At 40.1% G+C, this 24014-nt stretch overlaps 1 protein-coding gene across 2 annotated transcripts in view; it reads right to left on the reverse strand.

Moving 5' to 3' along the window:
* Positions 1 to 6441: 6441 nt before the first annotated feature.
* The window catches only part of EPC2 (enhancer of polycomb homolog 2), a 40565-nt gene continuing 22992 nt past the window's right edge, over positions 6442 to 24014 (reverse strand). Inside the window, exons 4-14 of one of the 2 annotated variants that reach the window (XM_048954074.1) lie at positions 23097 to 23303; positions 22211 to 22359; positions 21816 to 21948; positions 20323 to 20514; positions 19891 to 19980; positions 18805 to 18941; positions 18360 to 18703; positions 12651 to 12787; positions 10883 to 11042; positions 8851 to 9184; positions 6442 to 7451 (exon numbers count right to left, since the gene is read on the reverse strand). In XM_048954074.1, the coding sequence (XP_048810031.1) occupies positions 7379 to 7451; positions 8851 to 9184; positions 10883 to 11042; positions 12651 to 12787; positions 18360 to 18703; positions 18805 to 18941; positions 19891 to 19980; positions 20323 to 20514; positions 21816 to 21948; positions 22211 to 22359; positions 23097 to 23303 (1956 nt within the window). In that variant the 3' untranslated portion in view covers positions 6442 to 7378. The remainder of the gene's footprint in view (positions 7452 to 8850; positions 9185 to 10882; positions 11043 to 12650; positions 12788 to 18359; positions 18704 to 18804; positions 18942 to 19890; positions 19981 to 20322; positions 20515 to 21815; positions 21949 to 22210; positions 22360 to 23096; positions 23304 to 24014) is intronic. The other variant, XM_048954073.1, reaches the window with a different exon arrangement.

The raw sequence follows: 24014 nt of genomic DNA on the forward strand, positions 1-24014 counted from the left end.
CTCCAAAGGGAGCAAACAAATCCCTCCTCTAAGATGGGGGCAAAGGGGAACAACCATAGCAAAGAATAAGATTCCTTTTCTCTGCAGAAGAGCCACCACTGTCACCAAGCTGCAGCAAAACAAAAAAGAAGGGTGATGTGAGCAGAGGTACTGAACAACAGTAAATGAGGATTCTGATAGAGATGGCCCTGCAGGAATAAAGGGCATTTCAGGAGTGAAAAAGCTATTTCCTATCCCCACAGCCAAAAGAACATTGCTTCCTTTCACTGCTGCTGGGCTCCAGGAACAAGCAATGGAGTTGAGAGATGAAAGAGCTTCAGGAGAAAATGAATAACAAGGTTGAATTTCTGCTGTCTTTAACAATTCAGTACAAAGGACTGACATCAGTACTGGCCAGGGGAGCAACTTATCAGCAAGGAGAGCAGCTTTAATGTAGATTCCATTGATCCTGATGCATCAGCAACAGCCATCAAGATGAAATTTGATGTTTTACCTGTGTCATCAGTGCTGAGATGCATCTACAAGGAAAGAGGTGGTAGAGGATTTATTGTGGGAGGTACCAAAAGGGCTGGGATCCAAAAGACAAAAGGAAGTTTAATTAGCAAGGATGGTTACTATCCCATAGACATCAGAAGAGACTGTAAGGAAGGCATCAGAGAGAATGTTACAAACCCAAAGCATGCTTAACAAGGAATGAGTAAGTAAGTAAAGAAGCCAAGGAGTAAAGAGCAAGCAACAAAATGAAGAGTGATGAGAAAGCAATTAGGAGGCCAAGGCAAAGGAGGCCTATGAATAATTCTGGAGGGACTTACAGACCGTTTGTGCAGGCAGAGTACCAGGCTAATAACCAAGATCTGCATAACTAACGCTAAGTCACTCAAGATGATCTTCCCCTTAAGCCACGTTTCCTTTGATCTGACATGTAACAATTTCTTTGTTGATCAGGGGCCAAGGAGGTTTCTTTTATTCTCCTACAAGCTGCCATCCTTTTACTTAAATAAAATTTACGCTTCCTTATTTCACATTCCAGCACCACCTGGAGCAGTGAGACAGAACCCTTACAGCTTACAGTTATTAAAACAAGTAAACAATTGAAGCCATCCCACTTCCAGAGAAAGGAACCGTTTTGAAACAGAGTGCTGTCAGTCAAAAGATACCCCACCTGAAAACGTCTGAACTGAGAGCAGCCACGGCCTCCCAGCTACCAAACACTTCAAGATATGCTTACTTTAAAGTATTTACGCGTCTCCTTAACACAGATAGATTAATCTCAGTCTTCAAATAAATTATTCACATTATGCAGTTGTCTCTTTTGTGCTCACCCATCTGTAAAAATGGTTTTGCTTCAGAAAAGAATTGATTTTTATCACTTTGCATGAAACAGCAAAAGCATTTTGTTACTCAGATATCTTCCCAAGTTACCATCTTTCCGTGTTACTGAAATAGCCAAAATAAAAGGATTGTAACTTGGAAAAACAAAATTTATCTTCCTTTATCAAACCAACACTTTGATGCATGAAAGTCCAGAAAGAGTTAAACAGCACTACAGGCAGATGATGCCATCTTCTGGTGTCATTTACAAAGCTGTTGATTTAAAACCACAGTGACTAGTCTAGTCAGATCATCATCAGGAGGAGGGGGGGTGCTGTTAGCTTTAGCATCATTTTATCCCCAGGGCAAGGTTCAATGAAATAACATTAATTCAGGAACAGTCAGTGAAGCATTCACAGCGATGGTGGGAAAGCCAGCACTAGGCTGCCATCAGCTCACAGCTCACTGCCACCAGCCTGTCCCTCAGGGGAAAGGCAGGGCATATGGGGCTGCTGAAGCAGGGCCTTGCTGCCAGACTTACCATCAGCATCAAGTCTGGATTGCTGCTGAGGTTTTGAATGTGTGACTATTAGCCTTGCTCAGCCTTGGTCAGTCGACTGTTGCCCCTCTGACTTCTTTTTGCTGTTGTTACCAGATTTCCACTAGTTGGAACGGCATTAGTTTATTATTTTTTCCATGTGCATTCCTGAATAGATAAGACCTTGGCAGAACGAGAGTTACAATGCTGCAATCAATCTTTTATTTGTCAGAACTCTAAGGGAGTGGCAGCAGGTGGCTGTGTACTCCAGTCAGACAAAGTATTTAGGCTGATCTATCTGTTCTGCTCCCATTTTCCTCTTATCTGCCGTAGTCTTAATTGCCTCCTCCCTTCATTTACTCCTTACTCTCTAATTGATCTTTCTACTTTATCCTCCCTGTGTAATTACATTTGTATTAGAGTTAAATCAGTGTGTAATGGATTGAAACAAGATTGGACTAAACAGATTTTCCTGTTCTTAGTCACAGAAACAATCCTATCTTCAGAAACCAAGCAGCCTACCGGGTGCAGGGGAAAAGCTATTCTGCCACAGATAAGGCTCAAGACAGCTCTCTGTTTTCTGCACAGGGTATTTTTGGGCAGTTATGTCTCTTCATTCATGTTCCACATCCACTCCTCTAAGAAGGCTCTGTATTCCCTGGCAGGAGGATAAGGCACAAGCTAAGTAATTCAAGCTACATGCTTAGAACAACGGAGTAACTTAAGTACTGCAGCCTTTTTTGGACTTATCACATTCTCAGCCAAAGGACTTTACCAAATAGAATACAACACTGATTTATCTCAGAATTACATCTTAATATTCACCTGCTGGCCATTAAAGTAAAGCCTTGCAGAATATTTACCCAAACCCATTCCCATTTCATACATACGCTATTCTCACGTTACACTGACTTTGGAGAGAAATGCTGCCATTAAATGCACTTACAGCAGTTCACAAATAGCTGTTAGGTTGGCAAAGTTCACTAGCAGCAGTATAACTGGGTGCCTGTAGCATAAGCTCTGTTAAAAAGCAACAGAGTGGAAAGCCCTGGTAATGCAGTAACACCATGATGTGCTGGGATGCACAGCAGCCACCAGGGATGTGCTCCCCACACTGCAGCCTAGCTGTCCTTTGCCCCTACCATCTGCTACCATCCTGTGGGCTACGGCTTCAGGTAATGCTGCCCTACCCTGAAGCACCCTGTCCTTTGCCCAAGAGCCCCTTCAATCAGCTGTCTGCTTTAGTGAGCTTCCCAGGTACAAGTGGTTCCACAGTGGAGCTCCACTGCTAAACTGATGCAGGGTGGCTTTGGCTCAAGGACTGAAATTGCCCATACTGAATGTTTCTAACAGTTGCACCAGAAGAAAAACAATTCCCCTCTACGTGCCCTTGTTCAAATGTAAACATTTGGATCTTAAGAGCTAACCCAACTCTTACTACCTGGTCTGCTGCTACACAGGAAACATTTCCTCTAACTGTTCGGAGATCTCTTTCAATTTCTTCCCACCTTCTCTTCTGAGTAACAGTTCACTATGAAGACAAAGATGCCATTTAATTCATGAAGGTAATTCTCCATCTCTTTAAGTCTGAATATAGTGAAACCTAAAAACAAAGAAAAAATAGAGATCTGAGATTTGAGACTCTTCATCTGAAGTCTGTTGACATGAGTAGCCTGTACAAAGTTTGTTTGCTGCAGCCTTCAGAGCCTTCTTGTTTGAAGGTGTGAATTTCTACCAGGACACTTTATTCCAAGTATATCCTGAGCAGATCTTCCTGGAAGGTACTGGAAAATAAGAGCCTGAATGGCTGTGAACCTGGTACTGAGTCCACTGCAGGATGAACCAACCAACCCCACAAGGCTGCACCATCTGAGGATTCTGATTTAAAAACAATAACCATAAAAAAGAAATAGGAAACATTTCTATTACCCCCTACACTGGAGTCAGAAGTAGAGGAAAATGGACTAGCAGGGAAAGGAGTCTCAAAACCAGAGCCTCAGCACAACAGCAAAGCGTTGCAATAAACATCTTGTTTGCTGGGGGAAAAAAAGCCAACCTGCACATTGTCCAGGATTAAAGGAATGAGATAGTTCTGTAAATAGAACAGCATATTGGTTCGGTGATGTTTGGAGAGAGGAGGCAAAGTACTACAGCAAAATTAGAAACAAAGTTGGGTAATAACTTCGCAGATTTCTAACACTCTCACACTGTGAGATCTTCTATGGTCCAGCAGGAAGGAATGGAAAAAGCAGCAGCAAACCTCTAGATTGCCCTGGAGTTGGCTTGGAACAGTTCTCTCATCAGGTTTGCCAGCAACTGCAAGGCTCAGGAGACAAAACAGGACCTCTGGAGGCTCTCAGCTTCAAACATCGAGCACTGAAGCCAAATACTAACAGTCTGAAATCTAGTTTGACTCCACCTGAGCACATTTTCCTACCCCCGTTAGAACAATCATTGTTTGGCTTCCAATGGTGAATATTCAAAATCACAATGCCTACAGTTCGGCACATATCAGAATTCAATAGTTCATCTACAGATTAAAAGCATTAAACAAATCTAAATACAGAATCATTGTTTTCTGTAGTATCTGACTCCCACAGGAAGATTCAGCATGTCACACTTGAAGCCCAATACAAATTGTAACAGATAGAAATAATCTTACCTGAACAACATTTCTACAGAATATAGCACTGCCCATCATTCTTTTTTGGCACTTCAGGCCCACAGTTAAAGCCTAGAAATTCTTACAAAGACTGATAGGAGTTCTATGTTATTGTCAAGCCACATCAATGCTAATACTTTAAATGGAAGTCATTCAACACACGGCACACTCACCTTTAGAGCTTATGAAATCCTTCTCTCCATCTCATTCTTCCAGCATCTATTAAAAGTTACAAGTGCCAGCAAAAGGCTTTTTGCAGTAATTAGATGAGGGTTAGGCTATGTGAAGTCACAGATACACGGCAACTGTAAGGATATTTTTAGTCTAATGTACCATGGAAATGATCTACATTTGCAGTGGGATGAGCACATGCTACAGAGCTCAGGAGTGCTCACTTGCTTTCAATCTGCAGAAGACATTACTTCCCATTTGTACTTAACCACAGAAAAGCTTTGGGGCTAAATTAGAGAATGCAGTTCTTTTTTGGTATCGCTCCCATTTGCAACACTTCTGGCTTCCAAAAAACTTCTTACTTCAAACTACATAATCATGCAGTCATTCCCAGAAGTGAATGGAGTTCCACAGAAAACCTTAGGCACCTATCAGGAAAGGCTCACATACACGTAATGGACAATGTATCAGAAGGTGGAAGTTCCAATAAAGGCACAATGCAGAAAGAGCAAAGAATGAGTGCCTCCCCTTGCTCTGAGGACCCCAAACCTGCCATCATGCCTTGCCTCATCAAGGCAGGAACACTGAAGCATTAGATCATCCATGTATTCCCATGGATACATTCTGATGTTCTCTCTCTCTCTCTGGACTTAATAGTGAGGAGAAAATAAAGCCTCAGTTAAGCAAAAAAAGAAAAGTAATAATAGACATCCAAATTTCTGACAAACTCCCCATATTTACAGCTCTGCAAGTGTTTAGCTGTCAGAATTGTTAACTGTCAGAAGCTAAGATAAAACATGTTTAAGCACAACATAGATTAAAAGCAGCTCTTCGTACAAACATTTAACAGGAAGAATATACTGACTGTATAGCAGATAGCAAAAATCATACTTCTACTTTTTTTTTTTTTTTTAAAAGAGATGCACATTTTTTTTAGATGCTCTCAAGAAAGCAAAATGCTAAACTAGAGTATTAACTGCAGTCCAACCAACAACAGCCCTTGGGAAAGAGCACATGTCTAAGCCTACGTCAGCCTTGACAAGGGTGACAGTTCATAGAACCCTAGAATGGCCTGTGTTGCAAAGGAGCCCGATGCTCATCCAGTTCCAACCCCCTGCTGTGTGCAGGTCACCAACCAGCAGCCCAGGCTGCCCAGAGCCACATCCAGCCTGGCCTTGAATGCCTGCAGGGATGGGGCATCCACAGCCTCCTTGGGCAGCCTGTTCCAGTGCCTCACCACCCTCTAAGGTTCCTTTGGCAGAACAAGAAGCTGCTCCTTACCCTGATTATTTCCAAGTCTCAGGTTCCAACTGGAGGATGATCCTTCCCTACCACACACTCCAAGAAAAAGAAATAACCACACACACCAAAACCTTCCACAGGATTAAATACAAGCACTGCAACCAAAGTCACCATCAAAAGACCACTGATGTCTGAAATTTCCACCTGCACTGCTTGCACGATGTGAAATAAACACATACGCAACGTGTCCATGTTTTGATATGTATTTTTATTTCCCTGCAGTTTTCACTTATCAAGAACAAGTAACAGGGAAAGTTGTCTGAACTAGTGCATAAACAAACATTCTGAAACACCACTACACGTATCTAATTTACAAGAACCGTATAAAAAAAGTCACTAAAACACTACACTACAAAGGTGTCCAACGCTTACAGTCAGACTTTTTCCAACCCGTTACTTGCCTTGTAGCCACAGGAAAACTCTCCAAAATTGAAAAGACGATCTTGCCACAACCCTCCCTCCCCCCCACCACCTGGGATGGCTCGATATCTAGACATCCAATAATTATTGCAATGATATATAATGCAATACATACCTGGTAAAATATCCTTTACGTGGTGTGTTACAGTTTTAAAGCCGGTTAAAATATGCAGTCTTCGGATAAAATGTAATTGGTTGAAAATTTTCTCTTATCTGCACAATTTTACATGTGCTAGATGCATAATTTTCCTAGTCAGGTTTTTTTTCCTTTCCTGTGTAATTATTTTTTATAAACTGGTATTATAAATAGAAATATACATTCAAAATATATGGAAAAGTGAGTTACTACATTAAATTTGCATGTATCGATCCATCCCTTTCCCCTGCACAGTAATAGAAAATACTATTTTGCCTTGAACTTCATATTTGACAGTGAAATGCCACTAAAGTATTTACCAAAAAGTCCATCTAGTCAAATTGTGAAACAAAATGAACCAAGTGAAAACTTTACATTTCCTTTAGAAAAAAATTACAAGAATTTTGTCTCCTAGCTATGAATCTTTAACTTTTTTTTTAGACACAAAGTTGGATTTATTTGTACAAGATACAAAATGTAAACATGGCAAAATAAATAGTTAAAACAAGTGATGCAGGATCCCATTTCATGCTCATGATCCCATTAAAGAATTATTTTTTAATCCATTCAGTTGCAAATTCAAGTGCAAAAGCATGATGATGAATATCTACTATTCAAGTAACAGAAATAATATTGATGATACAAATAAACTATTTTACAAGGTAGTGATTTTCCCAATTTTACAAAATTTACATTATATATCGACTTAATACACGATATAAGGATAGTCCATTTAGGTCCATTTTAGTTCTCTGTGATCCACAGAGTGCTGTGTTTTGCATTCAGTTGGAATATAAATGACTACACCGTTAGCACAGGTTGAGACACTGATTTGAGGTTATGTCACTTCCATTGCTACTGTTGTCTCTGCTATGCCATTTAAACCCAGCCGTTCTGGTTCATGGTTCTCTCTGCAACAAAAGAAGCATTCCATAATTACAGACAGAATACAAATATTTCCTTATGCAATTTCAGTGATTTCTTACAGGCTCTGTACTATTACACAGCCATTAGTTGGATCAAGGACAAACCTTAACACATGCACTAGACAGAAACAGACCTTTTAAAACTAAATACTGGCATTTAACAATTGCTCTGACTCCATTAACACTGCAGTTCCTTCTACAAGATTATTAACAGAGACGGTCCAACTTCAATGCATTTAACTATAAATTACCAGCCCAAATTATGGATAATAAGAAGAAGTCTCCCGAAGGAACAGAGTCAAGGTATGCCATCAGGACGTGCATAACTACCAATTATTCCATTAGTGAATTATTTTTTTTCCAGCTCAGTTTCAGCACCAGCACAAGAAATTCTAATTTCTTTCTGAATTTATTACCATTCCCTGCAGAAGAGCCTTAGGTCTGTTCAGCTAAGATGGTTCTTTTTCAGGCATATGCTGATTTGACTTGAAACACCCCTCTGATTCTATGGAAGCAAGACCCAAAGGCACTAATGATACAGGAGCATCCTTTAAAGCACTTGCTAACTTAAAAATAGCTTTTTCACTCTCCGCACAGTGACTATATTATACATGTGATTCTCCATCTTAAAAGCTCTTTTTAACATCTCTAGGAATGTCATGAAGTAATCCATACTGGATAAAGCTAATGCTCTTTTTCTGCTTTTTAACCTATGGAAAAGTATTTCTTTTTCACTTTCAAAGCATCTTACAATCTAGCAGAGACCTTTAAAACAGAGCCCAAATACTGTCATTTTCAAAAATGCAACTACAAGCCACTGCCAGTCCTGTGGTACACTTAAGTATTGATTAAGTACTGGTAAATAATGATATTATAAATGCATATATAGCAAGATACAGGCTGGCTTATACCTGTTTTCTATTTTGAATTCAAGATGTGTGTACACACAAGTATGGATAAAACAGATGTGCCAGCCTGCATCTTACATTATGGGCACACAGACCTGCAGAGAGAACACGTGGAGAGTTTGGAAGAATCTACTGGCAAATACTGCATAAGAAGGGACAAATAAAAATGGTTAGAATGAAGCCAGTTAAACACCATGGAAGATCACCAAAAGCGGTGTGCTGCAAACTGGCAGAAGTTATCTGGGTGTTCATCTGCAGAAAGACAGCACTGCCTCAGCTCTTCTCATTTGTCACAGTCATGCTAACGATGCCAGCAGCTGGATGTTTTTGTGAGGCTGACACCACACCAACGGATCTCTTAGAGAGGGGGAAATGATTCTATTTCGTGCCCAACTCCGCATGAGAGCACATCTATGGAGACATTCAGGCAGCCCAAATTTAACTGGAATCTGTGCTCTAACTTGCCCTGCACTTACCTTGCTATACTGCTGATGGCACTGCTAGGAGTTACCTTTGGCACTCTGTCCATACTGGCAGCAACTGTGGCAAGTTTTAAGGCTGTTGGCGATGGTGCTGAAGTCCTTGTATTAATATGCACATTGACTGGAGAAACAACACTGACATTGTTGAGGTGCACTGCGTTAGTCAGGCAAGAATTGTTCATGGGAAGTGTTTGAGGGCTGCTCGTGCACAATGCTGGAATTAAGTGGTTTGTGGTGGTGTGGCCAACTGTCCTTACAAGCTGTACAGCTGAAATCCCTGGGCTGGATGATAAAGCCATGTTGGTGGAGTACAACGTTCTAGAGGTTCCTGTTGCAAAGCAAATGTTATTAATTAAAAATGTGCCATTTAGATTTGAAGGCAAAAGATTAAATCAATAGTAATGATTTAAGTGTATGAGGCACTGGAATCATCCCTGTGTTACCTGCTTTGAAGATTCAAACAAATGAAAAGTTTTAGAAATGTTTCTAGTCAAACTTCAGGATATTTTAAGTGCTTTTCTTTGTTTGCTTAATTCACAAAGACATCAGAAGGTGGAACAGATTGCATTTTGTATTTTCCAACTTTATGAACCTCAATTTAGGTGCCTTAAATTAAAGTGCAACATTTCCTATACAAGTACATCCAATGGGGCACAGCTTAGGCAGGCAACTGCAGAGAATGGGCGAGAAGCCAAGTTCTGATGTTCTGAATTGCCTCCTCCCTCATCTGACTGGCAACACCACGAGGTGCTGGGGACCAGCCTCCCTCAAGGCAAGAGAGTGAGGGGTACAGGACCCCTTTCCAGCTTACAGAGCAGTGCTGTCTGTACTCAAATGGTGGGAAAACTTTAGGTTCAAGTCCCAGCTAAAATGAAGCACAGCACATACTCAAACCAGTGGCTCTCAGGATTCCTCTTCGTATTCACTGACATAGTTTTAACAAAATTAGAACTAAGAACATTATTCCCTATTCCTGCAAAAAGCTGTTGTTACTTCGTATGTTCTAATTTAAATCTTCCTATCTGAAGCTGGAATGGCTATTTTACATCACTGACATTTACAGCTTTGGAACAGTAACACAGACCTAATTTTATACGCATATTTGCAGTATTTTTCATCAACTGTAAATCTATTGCTGATACATGGTACACACATAAGCCTGATCCTGTATCCCTCAAAACATTACACTCTCAGAATTCAGCAAGTTACACACAGTTGCCTTTTTCTTTACTGGATCAGTTCCAGTCTATTGATTTTATTCAGCTGTGTTGAGCTGTTTCTCCCTCCCCCCCCCTCTTATTTTTTTATTAATTATTTCATCATTAACCCAGCCTAGCAAAAGGTCTATAAAACTAATCACATCATTAGCTGTTAAAACAACAAATTACTGTAAAAGCCTTCTACTAGTTATGACAGCCAAATTTCAAACACCATTTCTCTTAGTATCATAGCAACTGCACCAACGTGACTGGCATTGTTTCTGAACCTCCCTGGCAGGGGGCAGCAGAGGCTGGGAGCAAGGCAGTGAATGCCTACTTATGTTGTGCCTGAATCTGGAAGGAATGCTAAGAGTTATGAAACCTGGAACTTATAGTAACATCAGAGGAGTTACTAGAAGTAGTTAATAAGCACAGTTTTGTTTGAATAAGCAAGTGAGATAATGATTGAAAAGCACTGCAAATTTTCTGCATTCTTCTTCAAGTACTTGATTTTTTAAGCCATTGGTGCCCTTCTTAAATTTCACATTCAGTCTCTTTATAAAATGCTATCAATTATCCCTTTGATTATGAAAGATTAACAGAGGAAAAAGCCTACAAGAGAAAATGAAGAATGTTCTTCCAGGGGTCAAAGAGCACTGACAGTTTTTATTACCAAACTGATGCGCATGACATGGCAAAAAAATACCTAACAGTAAGACTTAAAACCTTCAGTAGTAGTAAAATATACTGAAATTTTGGAGATGGAACAGGATCATTTGGCACGTTCTCTGCTCTGCAAAAGACCATGAGTTTTAAGAAATCATCACCTGAAGGCTGGACAACACCATTAATGTTGTTGTGGCTGGGGGTTTGTTCCTTCGTTGCCTCACTGCGACCAGGAGCAGGTGCACTGACCACTGCAGATGCAGCAAAGTGGGCACTGGCTGAATCAAGTGTTTTTGACATGCAGTCAGAGGTGGTGGAGCCCTGGGGGAATAAAAAAGTATTTTTTATTTCTTTATAATCATCCAAGTACAAAGTGAAGAACTACATTTGTTAATGTGTTTGAGAAATTTCCTCTAGGATGATTACTATGGCTGTAAGCTGTCTCCTCTGTCTCTGCATAGAAAATACACACTAACCTAAATCTACAGAACTCTCAGCATTCACAGCACATTCATTCCCATGGAGTAATTCGTACCACAGCATAATCACCTACTGAATTTTGGATGTAAAAACACTTTCATACTTCAGCCTGGAGAAAAGAAGGCTGCTGGGTGACCTCATTGCAGCCTTCCAGCACCTACAGGGAGCCTGTAAAAAGTAGGGGAGTCAACTCTTCTAAAGGGTGGATAACAGTAGGACAAGGGGAAATGGTTTTAAGCTAAAGGAGGGAAGATTCAGATTGGATGTCAGGGGAAGTTCTTTCCCAAGAGAGTGGTGAGGTGCTGGAACAGCTGCCCAGAGAGGCTATGGATGCCCCGTCCATCCCTGGAGGTGTTCAAGGCCAGGTTGGATGGGGCCCTGGGCAGCCTGGGCTGCTATGAAACGTGGAGGTTGGTGGCCCTGCCTGTGGAGGGGGGTTGGAGATTCATGATCCTTGAGGTCCCTTCCAACCCAGGCCATTCTGTGATTGTGTATCAGTCTATCATTCTGCATATTTTTTTTTTTTACTAAGTCCTTTCCAAAGATGGGAGAGGTAAACAGCACTGGAAACTAGATACAAAATGCTTAAAAAATACGTAGACAGCAGCTTTCAGATTTTCTTTATCAGACAAATAAGCTCAACAGAAAACAAATGTTCATCCCTTGCACGGAATTACAGATGAAAAATGTTTAGAATTCATAAGTGTGGAGAACTTGGTGGAAGTGAAGGGACTGGAAAAATCAAGTTAGATACATGAAACTAACATTTTCCTCTTAGAAGTGATGAGTTTTTAGTACTCTCTTGACTTCCGTTCATAACAATGCATTATTACATGAAGTGGTTTTACTATGAAGTCTCTCTGGAGCACTTATACACACACAGACACACACACAAGATAAATCCCATGACAATTTGTATCACTTGACAGGGCACTGGCTATTTTCACATGGACACAATTAACGCATTAAAACATGAAGTCGCTTACTCAACTTCTAAAACAAAGTCATGATACGTTACTAAAACAAGAAAATAAAACCACACACCAAGCAAACACTGGAGGTTTGGGTGTTGAAACTTAAAACATTAGCTGATTCAAAGACAGAAGAAACATGAAAGGTATGTGCACTAGCTACAGCATAAATTATCTTCTGAGCACTATCAAGCAAACTGGGAAAGCATTTTGACCAAAACCCATTCTACATTCATTCCAAAACTTTATGTATTTATCAGATTGCGGAGGCATTCAAGGCCAGGCTGGATGTGGCTCTGGGCAGCCTGGGCTGCTGGTTGGCAACCCTGCACATAGCAGGGGGTTGGAACTAGATGGTCATTGTAGTCCTTTTCAACCCAGGCCATTCTATGATTCTGTGATGTTTAGCTTATAACAGATAAAAACGGCAGTAAGCAAAAAGGAAGACAGGAACATATGACAATGTCAGGTACGGTACCTGTGCTTTTGGATGTGTCTGTTGCGAGGAATGCTGAGATTGTTGTTTCTGTTGAAGCTGGGCAAGTTGTTGCCTCTGCATTTGAACTAACTGCTGTTGATGTGTCTGAAATTGTTCTTCTGTGATACCCCCTGTTACTACAGAAAAAAGAAAGGGAAGCCAGCGTTAAACGGGCCTGCACAGAACAACCACACCTCAGATGCAAGAATGGGCCAGTGCTGGGTAACAAGTGGGTGAAAACATCTACTGTGCCAGATGCTTGCAAAGATCTTCATACATTGCTACACAACAGAGAGGCCAGGCTAAATTTGTTCGCTGTGTTCTTTTAACATTGATTCAATTCACAACAAAAGGATTCATAGCTTCCACAGTTTTTAAGCAACTTCTATCCTTGGGAGTTTTCTCTCCAATACCTTTAAGCAAAAGCTTATAGAGTTTTTTTTTCCTTTTTTTTTTTTTCCTGGAAATCAGGAAAAGAACACCCTAAAAATCACAGCTGAGGAAGATGCGCACTGGGCTTGGCTGGATGTCTGCTCTCACAGTGAACACTTCCACGTCATTGCTTTAAAACTTCCCCTCCTTCAGGGCATAAATGCTGCCTTCTTTTCTGACACCAGAACATACTATGCAAAGGAAGCCTATGCCTAACACTTGAGCACACTTATGTCAGCAGTGAAAAGAGGTGTTCTGCAGCTGCTAGTGTAAGTGGGTCACATGTATACATAGTTGGAATCCAGCCCTACACCAATCCTTACTTGAAAGATTCAGAAGCTAACACACAATAACAAAGCTGATCTCTGTGTCACAAATGTTATGAGGTATCACAAATCACTGTTTATATTCATTTAGTATGACCTTCCAATTTCACACTTTTCTCCCCCTAAAGTAAATGCTGACCTGAACAAGACTTTCTCTATCAATCTGTTTTTCCTTTTAAAAGAGATGCTGAGTTACATAATGGCTTTGATCACTCATGAGAACTTGGTTAACACAACCTCAGTAGTATCACACTCCCAACAAGTATGGGAATGATGGAGTCAAGAAAAGCAGTTTTCAACATTCCTCCCCAACTCAAGAACTGCAAATATGATAAAGTCAAAATACCAGCAGGTGTTCAGCGCTAAACCTGAGTTTTGTGGAGTCAAAGCAGCTCTGGAACTAAGTTCTCCCAGGAGCAAGTAAAAAGAGAATTCACTTTTCAAAGATTCCCATTAACTACATTTCAGCATTCTGAACTACATACTTTGAAGACCAAAGCTGTCATCCATCTCCAACACCTGGATGCTGCACGAATATCATTCATCTCACTGAGAGACAGTGAGACAACAGTAACATTGAATTGAGCTGTCTTTCCTAGCCTGACTCTTCTGTTCCCTAGCTGTAGCACTCACCCTTGTGCTGAAATTCTGAATAAGAGCCAAAATGCAGACTGACTGTAGAGGAATTACATGGGAAATTACTTCTTTAGTGCTTCACCATTAACACAAGCATCGAACAAGCTGAAGAGCACTTAAAAGGTTCAGTGACTTACATTATTCACCCTATTAGATTCTTGGGATTTTATCATTATTTTCAACATATTCTGAAGAAATCAAGCTTTCCTCCCCAGTTAGCCATACTTAGATCCCCTCAAAGACTCTTCCCTCTTACTACAAGCTCTGAACTCAAAGTTCAGTCAGCTAAACCTGTTAAGCTTCCTCACAACAGCCTCCCAAAATGCGTTTCGTTACTAAAGGCAACAGAGCCAAGAACAGCATTATGGAACATTACGTATGTATGCAATTCTATTTTTAAGTTCTGAGGCACCAAATTCCATAATGCCTTCTGTTGTGTTCAAGAACAAGCCAATTTCATGCAGACAAACACCTCAAATGCATTTACCCCTTATTAGCTATTCCCTGTCTGCAGTACAGGGGCATTTATCTTGACTCCAAGTTGCTGAGTCAAACTGACCACCACCCAGTTTAGGGCTGGCCTACACCTTACATGCTCTCTCTCTCCCCTCCCAGTTTGACACAGGCCAGGAAGCCACAGAACACAGGGCTGATCAGCACAGCAGCATCCTAATTGTTTCTGCATTCATACTTGTCAGCTCCAGCCAGGCCAGTACCTATCAGCAGGGATTTACTCAGTCACAATAAGCTCTGCTGTTAACCTTATGAAGAAAGCAGACACTCATTAGCACATCTACCACCATTTCATTTTGCCAAATTAAACAACTGAAGGCTCCTAAAGACAAACCCAACTTCTACAAAACTCCAAGGCAGCCTTTAAAGTCACAGCCAAGTGCAAGAGTTCTATACTTTTCATTAAAACTTCTATTGACCAGTATTTCAGTTTGCACTGCTAAATATTGGGATTTCTATTTAACCACAGTCTGCCCACATTGAAATACTACAAAATACCACAAAAAGTCTACATGAGAGTCTTTTGCTTTCCATCCCTAGACACCTTTGGCCTAGATTATGATGTCACTGCTCTTAGGAGCTTTAATCAAAGATCATCATTCAGGCTGCCCCACCAGAACAGTTCCTCGTTAATCTAATTACTTCTACGTGATATTTTATTCTCAACAGGATACCTCCACAAAGTAAACGCCTGCTCCACGTGTAGAATTCTGTACCTCAGAATGCCACCATCTCCAGTTGTCTTCTGTATCTATGGACACAGTAACTTAGCAGCCAGCTGTCTGAGTGGCTCCCAGGCACTGGCAGCTGACGCAGAGCGCTCTGGCAAATTGCTGAAGATTTTGCCTACAGCCTAATTCTCACTTCGGTTCCACAAGCAAGACAAGTTGCAGTCTAGGAATTCAGCCAGCCAGCCAAGCACTACTCTGCCAAAGTAAGTTGTACCATCGACAAGTTCCTTGCAACTTCCTTCATACACTGCTTATCCTCATCATCAGCTTCTCTCATTTGTTAAACAGAATCCTTCCAGAGCTGGCTTTGGCAAAGAGACCACGTTTGCTTCCCAGGTGCAGCATGTAAGCCTGCTGAAAATTTACACAACTGATCAAAGTGATAAGATTGTTGTAGGGACCTTGTCTCCTTATTAGAGCACAAGCAGGAGAAAAATTCAGCTTGGAACAGAGGTTCTTTATTCACACACTGATCAGGCACCTTTATGACAAAACCAGTCATGCACTTAAGTCTTTGCTTCTGTTTGCACAATGCTTAGCATGGGGGAAATAGTGTAACAATTGTTTCAGCGAGACAGAAGGAAAAATATAAACTTTAAATACAAATAACCAAAGCGAGCATCTCCAACTCTTCTCTAAACTAAAAAAAAGAACCCAAACAACAAAACTGATCATTCAGTTTAACTGTCATTTTTTCTTCCAGAGATTCTTTTATGCTCAAAGGTAAATCTGTAATAAAATTCATCTCTACAACCACCTCCCAAAAAGATCTGCCTTGATGGATATGGCACCTATGTCCATTTAATGCACAACCACTTTTTGACTCATCCTTCAAAAATTCTCCCATTACTTACTATGCAGCAAATGCAAAACAGCAGTGCCTCTTCTTGGCTCAGTTACACAGTAAACAATTTTGTTGCTTTATTGCACCCGATCCTTCCATAGAACTACAGGATCTGCTTTGTAGTCTGAATACGGAAACAAAAGGGTCTTCCCAACCCAAACATTTCCCTCTGCAGTGCACTCCAACTGCTGAGTAATCTCTGCTCACATCTGAACAGTGTTCAGACAGATCATCAGGATTATACAAAATAAATTACCGTTCCTCCACAAAGTAGCCTAGAGCCATCACATATTATACAAGTACTTCTCTACAGTCTCTACCATCACTACAATGTCTATTTTTTTTTAAGCTTCAGAAGCTCAAATCCTATAGCACAAGCTCTCACTGATTCACCACGTAACATCAACATCTTAGTGCTTTAGTCCTACTGAATTGGTTAACACTCAACAAGAGCCAACCCTTTTCCCCCACCCATGCATGGCTTCCTACCAAAACAGAAAGATCCTCCCTGTCAAGCCCTTCACTGCTCCAATTTTCATTCATACCTACAGTATGGATATTTCACAATCTCTCCAACCTTTTTCTTTCACTCAGACATATCTGCTTCTACCTCAAAATACTCTCCTAGTGTAAGTGGACTCCATCCTCATTTTTAAGCATCTAGCCTTACCTTGCTGTCACCACACTTTTTCATTAAATAGAAACCCTGCAGTACTACTTGATCATTATACAAAGAGCTACCAGCAAATTCTTTGCTGGTCCATCCTAGCATACTGTCCACGCTCCACATGCTTAACTCTGACAAACACCATTCATTTCTGTTGTCTGCATTTGCTTTCACACAGCTTTTCTTAATTCTTATCAATAATCCCAGCACACAGAACCGCCCCCTTTCTGTTACAGGTGCAATTCTCCAGACTTTCAAGCTCTTTACAAACAAAAATCATACAAGATATGATCATGACACACTGTCTATTCTCTTCATACAGCAGAAAAAAAAATAATTCTTGTTCAAATCTCTTCACAGGAGAGCACAACAGAAAAGTTGCAATGACTATGCAGCAGCTGACTTTAAAAGAGATGGGCCCCTTCCACATCCACATGATGTTAATTATGGGATTTAGAAGCAGTCTGTTGTGTCACCCAGTTATCTTCTTTTACAATACTAAGTTCTGCATGCACACAATAGAGTGGGAAAACACTGAAATGCTTGTTGTGCTTGCTAAGAGATCTCTTCTGGCACATCTCCAACTGTCCAGCATTTTAAAGAATCATATATTCTTTCAGCAGTGCCAGTTTAAACATTGTCACTTGTTATAAATAAATCACTTGCTACATGTATTAGTTGTATTTGAGACTGCTAATACAAACTTAAAGCAATTTTTTGCTTCTGGTTGTTTTTATTCCAAGTTAAGTGATCCTGTATCCAAATCAGCGACAAAGGGTGTACAAAGATGAGAATAGTGCTGCATATATTTGATAGTCTTGTGAAGATTCTACTTTTTTTTTTTCTTAAAGCATACATGAATTGCCATCTTGCTCATTTGGAGCTGTAAGGTCACAAAACTGAATGGTAAGAGACAGGTGCATTAAGTGTGAGAGTTAGACATCAACCTTAAAGGAGGAGGAAATGCCCCATCACTCTTCATCTGTGCCTGTTGATTTTCTGATAATCAGCACAGCAAGGTGTATCACTGTTACAGTAAAAACTGCAACACTGCAAGCCTCCAGATGTCAACTCAAAACACTGTTTTGTGCCTTCTTCATTTCTGCTCCGAGACTTTACTGATTCACTACTGGTTTCTGGAGATGGTTTAGCAAGATTTAGAGAACTCCAAAAACATCTCCCTGTCTCCACTGTTTCCCACCCACTCTGATACCCTCAATAAAACAATGGCTTCTCTTCTACATTCATAAAGAGCATTATTCACTCCTTAAACGAGGTGTGATAAATTTCATGTAGGCAATGCTGACATACAAACAGAATCCCTCCTTCACATGTGGCATGTTTAAGTCCAGCACTTTACCATGATTCTATCTAAACTGCAATTAAAGCAGGAGGAAGAGAACTTAAGAAAAGCCCTAAGAAATATAAAACAGTTACCCTGTATCATTGGGTTTAGCTACACATCATTAGTTAAGGTGGTATCAGCCCAGTTCCAAGAAAAAAAAAAACACCATAACTTTGTATTTTAAGTTCTATAAGAATTTAAATCCTTCTGCCTACCTGATATGCCGTTCTTGCTGGTGTTCAATAAAGCTACAGATGCTGCAGAAACTCTTTTATTATTCACAGTCTGCCCTGGTTTCCTTGAGGTACATTCTTCACTATCGCTGTCCTGTAGATTTAGTAGCCTTGGCTGAAAACACTGCAGTCGACATGATCTGATATTGCTTAGTATTTCAGAAAGGGACAGTCTGTTTTCACAACGTTTATTGGAAGCATTGGTCCGTGAAAAATTAGAAGAAAAGTCTAAAGTCTGGGAAGAGCTTGAAAAACTATTCAGCATTTCCGGGTCAATCTGTCTCAAGACAGGATCATGTTCTGTGGATATTCGGTCCATTATAACCCTGATTTAAAAAGATGGAAAAAAAAAATGTTAATTATGTTTCTTATATATGTGCTTTCATACTTTGAAGGGAAACAAAGGGTAAAAATAAGGCAATCCTACCTTCCACCCCTGCCAACTCGTCTCCTTGCAAATCCTATACACCTTCTTGGAATTGTAAGGGTTGTAAGGCAATGCCTGAACCTCAGTTTGTCCAATTCTGCATTTTCATATGAAGAATTAGTTTGGTCCAAACGAGGCTGCAAAGAATAAAGGAAAGTCCATTTGCACATTCCTGAAAATACAAAGTAGTCTGTGGTGTTCTCTACGTGATCACAATAGCAAGACACCTGCATGGCAGGAACAGAAGCAGATGCCAGCACACATCTGAGTTGTGCAAAGAACTTACAGCACAACTTGTGGGAGATGCCCATGCTCTGAGTACTCAGGGAGATTGTTTAGGCTTCTGGAGCAGACAACCTAGCAACTAAGTTCCTCTCCAGTGAGTTATAGGCAGCCTTAAAGACTACAGTTACAAAACTTATTTTGCCATGCAACTTCACTTCTCTGGTGGGAAGTGAGCAAAGCAAAACCAGACCCAGTGCATTACATTGCTTCTGTTGGTCCTCCATAGATAACAGCTTCCCATCCACAAATCCATACTCAGTATGAAGTTTCACTATCAGTGGTTCTGAGAAGACGATGGAATGTTTAATCAGACTTCCTCCTCTGCTCACTGCTACAATTGCAGTGTAACATTCTTCCAACATATCCACAGCTTGCAATAATTCAAAAGAAAGATTTAACTACACAAAAAAAAATCTTCAACAGGTTAAATCTCTTCGCTTTTACAACCAGCTCCAAACGATGTCTGAAAACTAAAACAAGTAGCAACCCTTGAGCTTTATAAGCTGGGAACAAAGGATGCAATAGGAAAACCAAGGGGAATGCATGGAGGGGGTGGAGTCCTCCCATTCAAACAGTGGCTGAATTAGGCTGCCGTGCTTTGTATTGCCTTTAGGAAGTCAGAGGAACAGGTCAAGGAGAAATATTCTTATAGAAAAACTCAAAGATTTTCTTTGGAGCCACCAAATCATCATGGTTTTCATAATGAAAGTGGGACTAAAAGAACTATTCCATTATCAGTAGGCCAATGAAACCAAAAACAGAACACCCAAACACACTAAATGCAACAGCAGATAGCCTTACAGCATAATACTGGCATCCTGCTCTTCTCCTGAAGGCACAAGGTCCATCAGGATCATTTTCCTCTTCTGCTTCTGATACTGGTGAGGGTACCTAAGCCAAAAAGCAAAGTTATTCTTTCAACTGCCATGTGTATATAATACAGATACTAAAACATGCAATTAATATATAGTAATCAATTGACTAATATGGTAAAAATGTATTTTTGTACTAGTTAGCATTTCATATATTTTATAAATACTGGTTTACATAACACAAAGTTCTCCAAAACACAGTTTGGAAGATGAAACAAACTCAAGCAGCTTCTGCAAATGTCTTGCATGCAGACCAACTGCCCAACACAGTTATTCTCCACTTCAAGCTATACTGTCCACATTCCAGATAGCTGAGTTCTCCATTTTCAGTAGGCTAAAAGAAATCATAACAGACTGTTACCTGTGGGAATTCATCCTCATCTGAGCTGTGGAAGTCATACTGCTTGATATCACTCTTGTTGATAACAGGCAAGGGCTCAGCAGAGGGCTGTTGAGCAGTTACCACACACTCCATTTTCGGTTTCTTCAGATATTTCTTCTTCTGACGTACAACATCTGATATCTCTTCCTTTAGAGATGAATGATGAGGATGCTGTTTGTCAAAAACAGAAAGAGATCCAATAAATAAAAGCACATACTTGATGTTGTTTCTTCACCCCATGCCTTAGAAAAACATGGCTGCTCATCTTCCGGAGCCTCTGGCCACTGGTGCAGCATGTTGAAAATTCAGATACAACGTAACATTTATTCTAAACATCTGAAAACCTCAAAACTTTACTTCCAATCACCTTTATAGAACCTTATTAGTAAACTGAAAGCTTTCACGCTATGTGACTACAGTAAGGGGTTCCTTTCTTTTCATCACCCTCAGGATACTGCAATTGGAAAGTCTGCTCCAATTACTTTCTCAGGCCTCAGTTTTCTATGCCAAGAAACTACAGCTTTCTTAATTGCTCAAATCTGTTCACAAAAAACATTTTATGTTTTCCAGCTCTCACATGGCTTATGTTTCTTGTAAGACTTCATGCTACTAGCTTTTGCCATGTTTTCATTTAATTTCTAAGATTTTGCTAACATAAATCCTCTCCAGCAAGCAAGTAAGCAACTGCAGCAATATTAAACTGTTATTTGAACACAAATGTTTTACAACTTCAAAGCTCTCCAATTAAAAATTACTTTCCCTTCCAAAATTTTCAATTAATGAGTAAAAGCCAGAGAAGTTCTCTGAGAAGCTCTTTAATTTTCCCCCAAATTACCACTTGTCAGTAGCTGTCTGACTGAAACTAACTCCAGTTCAGCTTCATAAACCAGAGATGAGAAACAGCAGGCACAATTCCCAGCAGAGAAGTGAAGGCAGGGATCTGTACCACATTTAGTGACCACTGGGTGTCGCAGCTGCTAAATACAAACTCCAAAAGGGATTCAAACTCCCCAGCTTCACAGATGAGCATTTTTTTGCACTTAAACATCTCCCAACAGCTCCTAGAATCCTCCAGCATTCTTGCTGTAAATCAGCAATCTGGCTGTCTTTGAACTGAGGGCCAACCAATACTCATGGACAACACTGCAGGAAAAATGCAGTGCTCTAATCTTTTGTCAATGGAAAATAAAAGTAATTCACTGTTTGCCATCTCAATGTTGTCCCTTTGCACACTAACAGCATTGGTACTCTTGCATCTCCTTATAATGGAAGGGAGAAAAAAAATGTGAGAGGAAAAATGAAAGCTAACACAAAGCTGTTGTTTGGTGGATGATGGCCAATGCTTTTAAAACTTAGGGGAGAAAAAAGCTAAATGTTAAACACAGCAAGCATATCAATCTGCTAGGCAGTTTTCTAATGCAAACACCTGCAGGGTACAGGAAACAGGAGACTTGAAGCAGAAGGAAGATTACCTTAATTTTACATTCTTGAACTTTGTGATGATTTCCATTATGAAGAGTGGATGCAGTTGTGCTCATTTCCTTTTCAGGTCTGTTAAGCTTCACTTCATTGAGAATTTCACCTCCATAATCACCCAAATGGTATCTTTAAAAAAATAATAATAATTAAAATATAATAGTGAATTTCCACTGGCAAAACATCAGAGCGACAAGGAACAGGTTTTCATGCAGCCTCTTTGCCTTTCTGTTTTAGCTTCTCAAGTCTACATAAGCAATATTTGCCTTCAGCCATGCATGTGTGCAGAAGACAAGCATCCATACAGGAATAAAGCACAGGAGCTGTTTTCAAACCTATTTAATGAAAAGTAAAATCTTAGAGTTCTAAGTGACATCATTTGCAAGCCTACCTTTTCTCTACAACTTCCAACGTTAAATGCAATAACTCGCGTTTTGTCTTCTCTCTCCTCTTAATCATCTCCAAAATTGTTATGGCTCTGCTAAACTCTCTTCTTAATTTCAGCATCTTCTCATAAGATGCTTCATCGTTCTTTCGATTCTGTTGAAAGATTAAGCAAATTTTATGTCACAAGCAAAACCCATTGGGCGTAACTGGCAGCAGTCCAGCAAAAAAAAAAAAGAAGTTACATAATACTGCTCAGAGTGAGAGCCAATGAGATCAGGATGAACTTCTCAAAAAGCCCAATCTAGTTGGGATAGACAGCACAAAGAGCAAAAGAAAATCTTTTCAGTTGAAAAGGCACTATTCAGTCATTTTCACCACGTTTTCTCTTGCTCAGATTGCATCCCAGCCCAGATGCAGCTCGTCAGAAGAAGGAATTCAGGACTTTGTGCCCAAAGGTTTTCTTTAACCCTGTTTCTGCACACGATAAGGTTGCGTGCATCTACATACACATTTGTCATTATTCTGCATTCTATATCAGATCTCATTGATAATGCTAGAAATACAAAACCTGAATTGTTTACCAGATGGTAAACAGAAGAGTTTCCCCTTCTTTCACCAAAGCAACATGTGAGCCTATAAATTACCCTTGGACTTCCAGCCTTCCAGGAAATTGTCACATTGTAGATAGACACAGCAAATTAACATGTTACAAACTGACTACATCATTTAGCAGATTTGAAACTGAGGTGGGTCCTCCAATATTGCAACTACTGATACAGACAAACAACTGTATCAATAACTGCAGATAGCATTGCACTGATTCTGCCATCTGCTAGAAAGAAATCAAATCAAAATGGTTACCAGCTATAGGATTGAAAATGGCAAGTTACCTTTCTTGTCTGCATCTTCTCAGTCCTCCTCCGAAAGGCAACATAAGGGTCGTTGTTGGTGGAGCCATCCCTCTTCTCCTGTTTGATTTGGGGGATGAGGGACGGCCCTCTGCAATTCTTACGCTTTCTTACCCAGTAGTCATATACAGCCTTAATAAGGTAGTCATCCTCATTTAGCAGCAATTTAGCTTCCTGAAGTGTAACGAGCTGAAAGGAAAATGTGAAGGGCTTGAGATGGGGTAAAGCAAGGAGAAAGTCACCGCACATTCAAATGCCTTGCACACTTCCTGAATAAACTTGATCCTTTTCTAGCCCAAGGGAGAAGAGTACTCACCTAAATCCAAACAGACTGTCCTAACTTATACAGTCACTGATTTTTCTGGATCAGCACAATCAGCTCTCAGAACCCTTTGTACAAGTCTACAACTTTGTCTACTCTTCATGAAAATAATCACTTCTGATATCATTACAAGCACAGGGCTTAAATGACTTACTATCAAATCATAATCTGAAGACTAATCACTGACTTTTTTTTTTCTTTCCCCTAAATAAAGAGGAAAATGCTTTCTGGTGAGACATTACTAACATCCGACTGCTTGCAGTTTGATGTTGTATACAATAAAGAACCCTTCAGTGAAATCAAAATACGTTCTAAAGCAAATTGCCACCATTATCTTTTCCCAAAATAATTTTTATTTTGTGATAGAGAAGGACAATGACCTTCCATATTTATCACAACCCAGGGATACACAGACACTCATTTCTTACACAAGTTATTTCAGTGCGAGGTAGTTAAAACACAGGTAATTAAATAATTATATTCTTATCATGTGTTCTACATCTATACTGAAATCATACCTAGTAAATGTAAAAGCCATCACTGAGTAACTAACATATGAGTTTAACACATTCAGATCT

Source organism: Lagopus muta, chromosome 8, assembly GCF_023343835.1.
Source record: "Lagopus muta isolate bLagMut1 chromosome 8, bLagMut1 primary, whole genome shotgun sequence".
Lineage (NCBI taxonomy): Eukaryota > Metazoa > Chordata > Aves > Galliformes > Phasianidae > Lagopus > Lagopus muta.